At 40.8% G+C, this 13,203-nt stretch overlaps 1 protein-coding gene across 2 annotated transcripts in view; it reads left to right on the forward strand.

The window, feature by feature from the left end:
• The window catches only part of exoc4 (exocyst complex component 4), a 509,047-nt gene that overhangs the window by 6,019 nt on the left and 489,825 nt on the right, over nt 1-13,203 (forward strand). For both annotated transcript variants that reach the window (XM_078553055.1, XM_078553056.1), the window contains exon 2: nt 3,549-3,933. In XM_078553055.1, coding sequence (XP_078409181.1) covers nt 3,549-3,933 — 385 coding nt within the window. The remainder of the gene's footprint in view (nt 1-3,548; nt 3,934-13,203) is intronic.

The raw sequence follows: 13,203 nt of genomic DNA on the forward strand, positions 1-13,203 counted from the left end.
AGTTATTTAGAAACTGAGCATACATCCTTTGAACATACATTTTCATCATTTTTAGTGCATAGAATATTTCTTGCTGAAAAGTAGATGCCCAGTCCACAATGTAAAATCACTGCAATGAGAATTTGATGTAGTTGGGACAAGCACATGAGTTCAAAAAATCAAATCAAGGCAATTGCAGTCATGTTTTTTATTTATGATGGTTAATAAAGTGAGTTGAGAACCAAATTTTTGAGTATCCATGTAAGACTTGACTCCAAGGGTTTTTGAAGGTGTTTTACAATGCCATATTCAATTGAACATGGGTGTCCTAGTGCATGAATCACAAAAGACAGGTACAGCAAGTAATTAGGAAAGCTAATAAGATGTTGTCATTTATTGTGGGAGGAATTGAGTGCAAAAGTAGGGAGGTTATGCTTCAGTTGTACACGGTTCAGTTCAGGGCATGGGTGAGACTGCATCTGGATTATTGTGTACAGTATTAGTCTCTTTATTTAAGGAAAGATGTAAATGCATTAGAAGCAGTTCAGAGAAGGCTTACCAGACTAATACCAGAAACGGGTGGGTTGTCTTACGAGGAAAGGTTGGACAGATTATTCTTGTATCCAATGGAGTTTAGAAGAGTAAGAGGTGACTTGGTCAAAACTTTTAAAATCCTGAGAGGTCTTGACAGGGTGGATGTGGCGAGGATGTTTTCTCTTGTGGGAGATTCTAGAACTAGGGGTCAAAGTTTAAAAATAAAGGGTTTGTCATTTAAGGCAGATGAGGAGAATGTTTTTCTGAGGGTTGTGAGTCTTTGGAACCCCCTTCCTCAAAAGGCAGGTTCTTTGAATATTTTTCAGGCTGAGCTAAATAGATTGTTGTTTAACAAGGGTGTGAAAGGTTATCAGCGGTAGGTGGGAGGCTATAGTCAGATCAGCCAGGATCTTATTGAGTGATGGAGCAGGCTTGATGGCTGAATGGCCCTCTCCTGCTCCATGTTCATATGAACTTCTTGTTAGAAAGGCACTATCCCTTATGTTTTCCACCTAAAATTAACAAAATAGTAAGCCGAACTTCAAAAGATTCTTTGATCTGCATAACTCAAAAATATTGGAAATGCTGGGTGTCATGCGAGTACAGGCATGTCATATTATGAACTTTGTCAGTACTTGTAAAAATTGGACACAAACAAACCGTTAAGATGACTGCTGCAAATCATGACTTTTGGCATTTGGACTACAGACAGTATCAAGACCTGGCGAATACCTAATTAAATATAGACATAGGTGAGGGTTCCTCTAAGCCATCTGTGGAATCAAGCATCTAATTGTCTAAGAATGGCCAACACCTAAAGACTGTGGAGTTTCCAGACTGCCTATCTCCATGTTTCATATTGAACAAAAGGGAAGATCGAAACCACTAATTTCCCATTGTGTCACAATAGCACCCCTCCCCCATCCAGATCAGACTAGGTGGGCCTTGCAACTGTAGACCCACCCAGAAGGAAAGAACAGTTTGGACCAGGGTTCTTGTTTCTTCTGTTTTTCCCTCCTGGGCAGCAGTCATATGATCAAAATTGGCTTTGGGAGCTACAGCTGTATTATCTCAGGACCCAGCAGATCCATCAGCCAATCTGAGAACCAGGTCCTGAAACTAGCTGCAAGCCTTCAAGCAGCCATAGTACATAATCTGTTTTAGTTTCACAGTTCACCTTTGAACCAACCTCCTTGATATTCGACCACAAGAAACCTCTCAAACTTCTGTCAACCTTTCGCTTTACAAGACCCTCTTTCAACTTTGAATCATCAAATCCAGTCAAGAAACCACAGGACTGCCGCATGGGAGACTGGCAATTGTAAATAAGAAACTGAATTAACTGTGTTCGATAAAAGTGCACTATTTTTATCTGCATCCAATCTGTGTGTGTGTGCATGCATGAGACCGAGCGTGTGATGTTGCATTAATTTACGCGTGAGAATAAATAACTTTATTTATTTTAAATTCGCGAAAGTTTGCCGCTGAATTATTTATATGGAATACACACTGCAAGGGTGAGAAAATACACGGCTCTTTCCACATAAAACATACTGATTATGGGCAGTAAGAGAGCACATCCATTCTTTCCGTGACTTGTGGATCTGAGAAGTAGTAATACCATCAAAGCTCATTGTGTGATAACTGATTAGTGGAATCAATCAGTTTGTTTGTTTTTTTTCAGTGGAAACATTTATTTTTCCTGTACAATGTATGTGTAAGTCACACAGTTCCCTTTAGTCTGTGTCATGAAGCTATTAATGTATAAAATAATTTTCTTTTAAAGTAGAGGTTTAGTCTGCAGGTGTGGCTTATTTGGATTAAAGCCAGCTAGCCTGGGTGCCTTGTGTACCAGTTTTGATATGTAAGAGAGATGGTGTGCATTTGTATTTTTTGAATACATCATTCAAGAAGTGTGGTGAAAAATGATAGCTATCCAGCAGATACCAAGCAATATGTTTATATAACTAATAAAATTCGCACTATGAAAGGGGTTTTATTGTTAGAGAGGTTTAGTTCAGGGGTTGTTGATACAGTGAAAATTAACATTCAATGGGGGTGATAGGTATAACTTCAGTTTTTGGGTATGCAAAGCAGAGCCAATGTGAGATCAAAAGGCAGCTGAAGTGAAAAGAACCTCATCTTGAATTCGTAAGGTGAAAATGCTTTGCCTGGTATCTGGTTAAGTCTCAAACCTCGAACTGGTAGCCTGATTCCTGATTTCAGAGTTGCATCTCAAACATACCACTTTAAACAACTGTCATAACCTATCATTTTAAGTTTTCCTCTGGGATTTTTCAATAACTCAGTTGCACCAACTGCATCGGTCATAACAATCTGGTTAGCTTGATGGTTAATGTAATACATGTTTTTGGTAGCTGAAAATTATAATTTCTACCCAAGCATGATTTATCAAGTAAAATTAAAGTACTGTTGTCTGTTTTTTATATTTAACTCAGTTAAAATGTAAAAATTGAAATGCACTGTGCATGAGCATTTTGACTGATAGAAGCAGTTAATTGGTACAGAATGGCTATTCTGTTTTTGTAACAATCCAGTTCATGCCACTAAAGTGAAAGCTCCTGGGGAAGATTACACAATATCTAACATAATGTCACCTTGTACAACAACTTGGAATTGTGGGATGGTGACCAAGAGGTTGCTAAAATGTTTGCCTTCCATTTACGTAGCACCGCATTAGTCTCTTAGAAATGTTGCAGTGTTTCATATAGAGTGCATTATTTTTAAGTCTAAGGATTGATATGCCGAAAAATAAGATATGCAAAGTTCATAATTATGTAAATTCTACTTATAATGCTTATTATAAAGAATTACCAAAATATAGTCAATCAAACAATCAAATTGAGAGTTTTGCAAAGCATGTAAAAAAAAAAAAATCCATTTACTATTCTGATAAAATACTTCAGTCATATTCAAGTGCTATTGGTGAAAATAATTTTCCCGTTTTCGTCATTGGCTGTGGTACACACAAGTGAAATTCTTCCTACTTCAAAGTTTCTTATGTCTTCCTGTAGAACTCTGTCAACAAGTGATGATGTTCAGGATCGAGAAGCTGAAAAGGGCCGTTTGGAGGAAGCTTACGAGAAATGCGACCATGACTTGGATGAATTGATTGTACAGCACTACACAGAACTTACCACAGCCATTAGAACATATCAAAGCATCACAGAACGTATCACCAGCTCACGCAACAAGATCAAGCAGGTGAAGGAGAATTTGCTCTCATGCAAAATGCTACTCCACTGCAAAAGGGATGAATTACGCAAACTGTGGATTGAAGGTATTGAGCACAAGCATGTACTAAATCTGCTTGATGAAATTGAGAATATCAAACAGGTGCCACAGAAATTGGAACGATGCATGGCAAGCAAACATTATCTTCACGCCACAGACATGCTGGTAGGTACCTTGTGCCATTTGTCTAAAATGTGAATGTAGGCTCGTACATGTTGCTCAATAATTAATCTATGCAGATTGAATCCCTGAAAGTAAAGGATTCGGGTGGAATTACCGACTGCTCTGTGAAAGTATATTGACAAATGTAAGCAATAAGAGCAGGAGTCGACCTTACAGCCCCTTGAGCCTGCTCTGCCATTTAAGTGTGACACAATTACTAACAAAGCTAAAAGGAGAGTATTGAAACATATCTCATGATGTTTGGTTATAAAAGCAAATGATCGTTTTAATCCTGTGCTATTCCCTGGTTCCTTTTTAAGGACATTGATGGACTGGAAACAATCATAGAAAAGCAACAAAGAATGTTACTGGCTTCAGTTTTAAGCTCTGAAGAAAGGTTCACAGAATTCAGCCTGTTTTCACTGGAGAAAGTTGGCCAGGTCTTTAGTTGTACCTGAAAGAAATAATGAATTTGTTTTATACAGGCCGTTTATTTTAAACCGCAAAGACAGATGTAAAATACAACATTCAGAATCTTCAGTTAATGTTCAGGACTAACACAGGGTAGTAGATATCTAAAAAGGATTCCTAGAAAAAGGAGTCTCTGCTATTTTTGGTTAACTGTTTAATGGAAAAATTTGATATTGGAGAAGTTAGCATAGTGGTTATGTTTTTCTTGAGCTCTCTGCCCAAAAGCATGCCCTAAGTGAATATTTGCTGTATTTCACGATTTTTGTACTACGGGTAGGGCAAGGAGGCAGGCCCCAGAACAGGAGTTGAAACTTGTGCCTTTGGGGTTAATCTAATCCGCATGCCAGCCGTCTAGCCAACTGGGCTAACTGCTCTCCAGTGGTTATGTTACAGGACTAGTAACCTGGAGGTCTTGACTAATGCTTCAGAGATATGAGTTCAAATCCTGCCACAGCAGCTGGTGAATTTCAATTCAGTGAATTAAGTAAATCACTATCAGTAATGATGACCACATAACTACCAGACTGACATTAATGGATCTAAAGGATTTTGAATGACCTTTTAGGAAAGGAAATCTGCCATCCTTACCTGGCTTGGTCTCGATTTGACTTCTGACCCAAAGCCCTTTGCCTTCTAATTACTTTCAGAGATGGCCTGACGAACCATTTGATTGTCAAGAAGGCAACTCACTACTATTCTTTAACTGGCAATTTAGAATAGGCAATAAATGCTGACTTTGCCCATGATGTCCACATTCTGTAAATGAAGTAAAAAAAAAATCCATTCGACATAATCAAACATGTGCTGCAAAATCTTTATAAATGTCATCTGTTCATTCAAACTGGTCAAGGTTGAATGACGTAGATTGTAATCTGAGATTGATATAGCGTCATTTCATTAGGTTTCCTTGGGTAAGAAGAAGTTCCGAAGAGGTTTATCTTGTAAATTTTAGATATGCTATTCCCTCAGGCGTGAATATAAGTTGGGACTTGACAGCAGGTAAATTGTACATAGCCTGTAGTAGTAATTAACTTGCTGAGCTGAATGACCTGATTTTTACGTAGTACACTGAAAGATTTTAAAAACGTGCTATTGTTGACTTTTTGTCAACAAAATTTCTGGTACATTGGATGTTTTCTTTTACAAATTGTATGCCAGTCTTAAAGCCTCCATCTACGCAAGAAGTGAGCCAAGTTTTATTTTTGTATTGGAAAGAAAGAAAACAAAGATTGGGGTTCAGCTCAGGAGGATCGACAAAGCAGTAAGGACCTTAAACTTGCAGAATTGGCATGTAAATGCCAAATGCATTTCGATATAGCTAAGTGTGGCAGGAAGATTAAGGAGGCCGTCTACTCCTTGGCAAATAATTTTGTAAATAGGATAGCAGAGCAAAGAGACTTTGGTATGCGAATAGACAAATCATTAAAATTATTGCAGGTTAAAAAGAAGCATAAAAAGTGCAAACAAAGCAGTGGAGTTCACTCCTAGACAAAGAGAACTCTAAAACCAAGAAATTACACTCAACTTGTACAGAACCTTGGTTAAACCACATTTGGTGCACTGCACATTTCTGGTCTCCATATTCCATAAAGGATGTGGAGGCATAGGAGATTCACAGTGATGAGAAAGTACAACTATCGAAAAAGATTGAACAGCCTGGGGCTCTTCTCTCTAGAAAAGAGAAGATTGAGAGGTGACCTGATATAGCTCTTGAAAATTATGAAGGAACTTTTTTAAAAATTCCTTAATGGGATGTGAGCATCACTGGCAAGGCCAGCATTTGTTGCTCATCCCTAATTTCCCTCGAACTGAGTGGCTTGCTTGGCCATTTCAGAGGGCAGTTAAGAGTTAACCACATTGTCGTGGGTCTGGAGTCAGACTGCTCCAGGTAAGGATGGCAGATTTCTTTCCCAAAAGGACATTAGTGAGCCAGCTGGGTTTTTGCAACAGTCAATTAAATTTTCATGTTCAGCATTACTGAGACGAGGTTTCAATTCCAGATTTTATCAATTGATTTCCGATTCCATCGGCTGCCATGGTGGGATTTGAAACCAGGTCCCCAGAGCATTAGCATGAGCTTCTAGATCACCAGTGATATTGCCACTACGCCATTGTCTCTTTCTTCTTGGCACCCCCTGCTCCACCCACAAGGGTAGATGTAGAGAGGATGTTTCAACTTGTGGGGCAGTTCAAAAATAGGGGTTATAAATATGAAATAGTCACCTATAAGCAGCATTTAGCAATAAATCCAACAGGGAATTCAGGAAAAACCTCTTGATCCAGAGAGTGGTGACAATGTTGAACTCACCACTGTGTGGTGTAATTGATGTGAATAGCATAGATGCGTTTTAGGGGAAGCTAGATAAATACAGGAGAGAAAAAAAAACAAAATTTTGATATGATGACATAAATGAGATAGGAGGAGGCGAGTGGGGAGCACACAGACTGGTGTAGTCCAGCTGTACCAATAAGGCCTGTTTCTGACCTGTAACATTTACCTAATGTAATTAAATTGCACCTATTGCACTTGCGGCATGGCATTAAATGCTTCACTGCCATTTAATTACGTTAGAAATGTAGGTGATATTTTAATGACACTGTCCAGCATGATCCCACAAAAAAAAGCTACCTTCCTTTGAATCGCTCGATGAGCTTAGTTGTTATAGGTGTGCTGAAGAGTGTGGTTGTGCTGGTGGTTGACTGGATGACAAGGCACGGGCTGGTCCGTCACTTCAGTCTTGGAAATTTAATTGTGGTAGCTGAATATCCTTGAATATGAGTGAGCAGCACACAATCATTGGCGAAATAAGATGTAAATGGTCATCTGTATTGCTTTTGTTTCTGTACATGCCTGATGAAGGTTGAAAATGCTACTGGCTATTACCTGAAGAGCTTTGGGATGTCATGTGTTTAAAATGTAACTTTTTGTGACTGGACTAATTACTGTCAATACCTTGTGCAAGAATGGAAAACATCTGTTTTTCTGCAGAGCACAAACTAGACTTCTTGGTTAGTTGATAATTCTACCCTTCTATTGTTGGGTTCCTCCAACATGGAACAGAACCCCAACACTGTATATATTTAAAAACTTTATCCTTATTCCTATTTCTTATTTTTAAACTGGACTTTTCTGCTGAACAAAGATAAATAAGATGGTTGACCCTCTGTCTGGAAATTATCCACAGCGGTCTCCAGAACAAAAAAGTTCTCTTAGTTTCAGGAATGTCACACTTTGTTATGCCTTAAGGAGCTTCTAACAGACCATCTGGGACTGCATAGATCAATTTCAAAGGGAGCTACAGGAATGTCATTTGCATTTGATAAGCCTTTGCTAGTGGAGTCCGTGGGTCTGTTGACACAATGGCTTCCCAAACACCAGGCCTTCTTCACGAATAACACCCCTTTCAATCCATAATGGCAGAGACATTATCAGTCCTGAAATTCAAAGCCAAATTCCAGATACTGGACAAACATGCTTTGCTGAAGTCACTGTTGAGAAGGAAGGTCACATGATCCAAGACTCTAGCCTTTGGAGCAGTTTAATATTACCTTTCTGAGCTGTGCAGCCAGTCTGCTGTTTAACGTCCAACTGGCAGGCAACACAGAAGCAAGCTCTGTCCAGGTTGGACCACCAGCCCATCTAACCTGACTCTACTGCAAGATTTTGTATCATCATCTACAGAACTGACACCATCTCTGCATGCCTACTTCATCTTGCAACATCAATGCCGTTTGAAAAAGCAAATCTTACACTACTGGTCTCCAGCCAGCCAACCATTAAATGCCGACATGAAAGACTTCTTCATTGGACTCTGACTTTGGGACCCTGGAACTCATGAGAGTTCCAATGTTCAGTTTTTCTGTGGTCTTTGTACTGTAAACCTCCTTTCCTTTATCCATCTCTTTACTGTCTGAATGCAGAATGGGAAATTGAGCAGGGTCAGTGAGGGGAGACTTCTGCCTGAGTGAGACACAGACCGAGTGAGTATATTTGGAAATTTGGTTCAAAGTGGGAATTCGATTCATAGGGGGAAAGAGGTGCTTTAGGTAAGGTTTACTGCAGGAATTGAACTGTGCTGAGTGGGAAGATTGGTGAAGGATGGGGGAGGGGAGGAGGTGCTTTTTTTTTTCTTCTACTCTTTTTCAGCCTCCAGTATTTGATTTCCACTTTGCTGCAGAAGGAGCGAGTAAATCAGTAACTGATATTATTAGAAACTAAGTTTTATCAGTATTGTAAAGTTTACTGATAGTGCAAAACCTATTGTAGGTTTCATTAATAATTGCTAATTAATTAAATAACACATATTGGAGATGGCAGGGCAGGTCGTGTGCTGCGATTGCAGGATGTGGGTGCTCCTGGATACCAGTGTGATCCAGGCAAACATATCTGCAGCAAGTGTTTGCAGCTGCAGGAACTTCGGCTCTGAGTTATTGAGCAGCAGGCACTGTGACACATCAGGCAGGGGGAAAGTTACCTGGACGCTTTATTCCAGGAGGCAGTTTAGGATAGGGTTTAGGACCCTTAGGATAGGGTCTTCTGATTTGGTCAGGGGCAGGAGGGTGTGACTTCAAGTGAGGCAGGCAAGGGGACTGAGAGCAGGAATGCGGGAGCCTACACCCTTGCAATTGTTCGACAGGTTTGAGGTTTTTTCAGCTTGTTTGAATGAGAGTGGAGCCTGCAGGGTGGATGAGCAAACTGGCCATGGCACTGTGGTACAGGAAGCCATTCAAATGGGGTGAGTTACAGGGAATGTAATGGTAGTAGAGGATGGTCTCGTCAGAGGGATTGACACCGATCTCTATAGCAAAGAGCATGAGTCCAGATGGCTGTGTTACCTGTCCGGTGCCAGGGTTCGGGACATCTGGTTGGGGCTGGTGAGGAAATTGCAGTGGGGGGGGGATGACCCAGATGTCGTGGTCCATGTTGGTACCAATGACAGGCAGGACAAAGAAGGAGTTCTGCTTAGCCAATATGAGGAGCTTGGCACCAAATTAAGAAGCAGAATCTCTAAGGTCATAACCTTTGGATTATTACCTGAGCCACGTGCAAATTGGCATAGGACAAACCAGATTAAGGAGATGAATGGGACTGGTGTTCTTGCAAGTCATATAACTAGGGAAGCAGAGAGTGTTTTAAACAAAGTAGTGGGGACAAGGTATCAAATTTGGGAAGATGTGTTAAATCAAAGAGTAGAGGCAAAGCAAAAGAGAAAGCTATTGCGGGAAATCAAAAACAGACCATGACCGGAAGGGATAGAGTACAAATCTAACGGTTCGTCAACGGATGAGGCTAGAGGTTATAAAAAGGATAAAACTGAAGGCTCTGTATCTGATTGCATGAAGCATTCGAACCAAAACAAATGAACTGAGGGCACACTTAGAAATAAATAAGTACAATTTGACAGCTGTAACAGAGGCATGGCTGTAGGAGGACATAGTTCGGGACCTGGATATTAAAGGGTGTAGGATATTTCGGAAGAACAGGAAGCAAGGAAAAGGTGGAGGGGCGGCTCTGTTAGTTAATGATGATGTTAGCACAATAGAGAGGGATGACCTAAGTTCAAGAAAACAGGATGTGGAAACGGTTTGCATAGAGACAAAAAGTTACTTGTGGGAGACAGGCCCCCTAAGAGTAACCACGTGGTAGGTTGAAGTATAAAGGAAAAATAATGGGAATTTGTCAGAAAAGCACAGCAATAATCATGGGAGATTTTAATCTACATATCAACTGGAAAAAGTCAGATGGATAAAGGTAGCCTGGATGAGGAGACCATAGAATGTTTCCAGAATAGCTTCCTAGGACAGCATGTTCTGGAGCCAACCAGAGAGCAGGCTGTACTCAGCCTGGTTTTGCTCAATGAGATAAGATTAGTTGATAACCTTGTAGAAAAGGCACCCTTAGGTAGCGGTGATCATATGATGGAATTTTACATTCAATTTGAGGGAGCGAAGAGTTGGTCCAAGACTCTGTTTTTTAACTTCAATAAGGGCAATTATGAGGGCATGATAGCAGAGGGTCATGAATTGTTGCAATTCTCTTTCTGAAAAGGTGGTGAAAGCAGAATCTTTGAATATTTTTACGGCAGAGGTGGACAGATTCCTGGTAAGCAAGGGTGTCGGGGGGTAGGTGGGATGCAGATTTGAGGTTACTATCAGATCAGCTATGATCTTATTAAATGGTGGAGCAGGGTCGAGGAGCCAAATGGCCTACTCCTTGTTCGTACGTTCATACACTCTTTTTTGCAGGTTTTGAATGTGTAAAAATAAACTAACTTTCTGAGTTAATCCTAACTAGAGTTTGCTGTAGGGTTATCAGTAAAATTGGATCTCTCAAAAACCAAGGGGTTGGGAAAATATGCCACTGCTTATTTGTAAAATAAAATTAACTAATTCATAAGCTGTTATGTTTGCAGAACAGATAAGAGGAAAACAGTGCAGTTTGAACTGACCTCCTCCTGTCCGTAACACTGTCTCAAGGAGTGTTGCCATTCAGCAACAAACAGATGGACAGCTTCAAATTATCTTTACTACCTAAGAGCACAGCTTCTGTTTAACTTATAAAGCAACATTCATATGACAGATATTTAAGCTGCCCCAGAGCACATTATTATAATGGCTATGACTCTTAGCATCTCATGTGTTTGTCGTTTTTAATTCACAAACAATTTGTGCTTGAGATACATTCAAGTTGGCATATTAATCATTAAAAATATTAATGAACATGACTGAAAAAACTAAGGGGAAGAGAGATGGGGAATCTAGAGGATGATACAGGTGAGAATTTTACCAGTTACCGATAGATGTGAAATTCTGTGGTGACGATCACAGCATTGGTGATCACCTTTTGTGTTCATCTAACTGCATTTAATTGACATCTTTGAAATTTTGTTGAAATTCCAGGCTCCTAAATTGTATTACAGAGGTCAAGGAGTCTCTTCTTGTGACCACCCCCATGCTTGTACATCTCTGCACGGACACTGCTGAACCAGCTGCTTTAGCATTTGACATTTGCTAGACTGCAAATTGGCTTCCCACAATATCCAGTGGGATGTTAAGGTTGAACACATGAGGATTATGTGAGACTTTGAGGTTTTGATGTTCCCATCATTGCTGCTCTTGTCCTTTTTGGTGGTGGAAATTGCAAGAGAGGGAGATCTTAGTGTAGTAACCTCAGTAAATTGCGACAATGCATTCTCTGGGACCAGTGTGCTACAGCCACAGGGCATTTAAAATACAGAGGTTACATATAGTGGCAGGGGTATGGGTAGAGTGAAATGCTCTGCCCTGAATTTTGAGCTGCAACCATTGAGACAAGTGCATTCCTGACTTGACCAAAGAGTATTGCGTACACCTAGGTGTCCACAACCTGGATCACATCACTCATCTGATTAAGGAGGGCAGTGTTTGCACACCAAAGGAATATAATTTAAAATGTAAAATGGCATCTCCTCCCCCTTCGTTTTCCACCCCCACCCCCACAATGACAGCAGGGCTATCAAATATTAGAAACATAGGAACGTAGACAGTAGAAGCAGGAGTAGGCCATTCGGCCCTTCAAGCCTGCTGCGCCATTCATTATGATCATGGCTGATCATGCAACTCAGTAGCCTGCTCCCGCTTTCTCCCCTTATCCTTTGATCCCTTTCGCCCCAAGAGCTATATTTAACTCATTCTTGAAAACACACAATGCTTTGGCCTCAACTACTTTCTGTGGTAGCGAATTCCACAGGCTCACCACTCTCTGGGTGAAGAAATTTCTCCTCCTCTCAGTCCTAAATGGTCTACCCCGTATCCTCAGACTGTGACCCCTGGTTCTGGACTCCCCCACCATCGGGGACATTCTTTCTGTATCTACCCTGTCTAGTCCTGTTAGAATTTTATAGGTTTCTATGAGATCCCCCCTCATTCTTCTGAACTCCAGCGAATATAATCCTAACCGACTCAATCTCTCCTCATATGTCAGTCCCGTCATCCCAGGAATCAGTTGGTAAACCTTTGCTGCACTCCCTCTATAGCAAGAACATCCTTCCTCAGACAAGGAGACCAAAACTGCACACAATATTCCAAGTGTTGTCTCACCAAGGCCCGGTATAATTGCAGCAAGACATCTCTGTTCCTGTACTCGAATCCTCTGGCTATGAAGACCAACATACCATTTGCCTCCTTTACCACCTCCTGCACCTGCATGCTTCCCTTCAGCGACTGGTGTACGAGGACACCCAGGTCTCGTTGCACATCCCCTTCTCTCAATTTATAGCCGTTCAGATAATCTGCCTACTCAAAAACAGAATTCCCTGGAAAAACTCAGCAGGTCTGGCAGCATCGGCGGAGAAGAAAAGAGTTGACGTTTCGAGTCCTCATGACCCTTCAGCAGAACTGAGTAAAGTTAGGAGAGGGGTGAAATATAAGCTGGTTTAAGGTGGGGGGTGGGGTGGGGGGAGAGAAACTGGGGGAGAGGGGGTGGTAGTAGGGACAAGCAAGCAGTGATAGGAGCAGATGATCAAAAGATGTCACAGACAAAGGAACAAAGACGAGTTAAAGGTGGTGATATTATCTAAGAGAATGTGCTAATTAAGAATGGATGGCTGGACACTCAAGATACAGCTCTAGTGGGGGTGGGGTGGAAAGACTGACAGGGCATTACAGGTATAGATTTAAAAATAATGGAAATAGGTGGGAAAAGAAAAATCTATATAAATTATTGGAAAAAACAAAAGGGAGGGGGAAGAAACGGAAAGGGGGTGGGGATGGGGGAGGGAGTTCGAGATCTAAAGTTGTTGAATTCAATATTCGGTCCGGAAG

The sequence above is a fragment of the Cetorhinus maximus genome, chromosome 12 (genome assembly GCF_964194155.1).
Source record: "Cetorhinus maximus chromosome 12, sCetMax3.hap1.1, whole genome shotgun sequence".
NCBI lineage: Eukaryota > Metazoa > Chordata > Chondrichthyes > Lamniformes > Cetorhinidae > Cetorhinus > Cetorhinus maximus.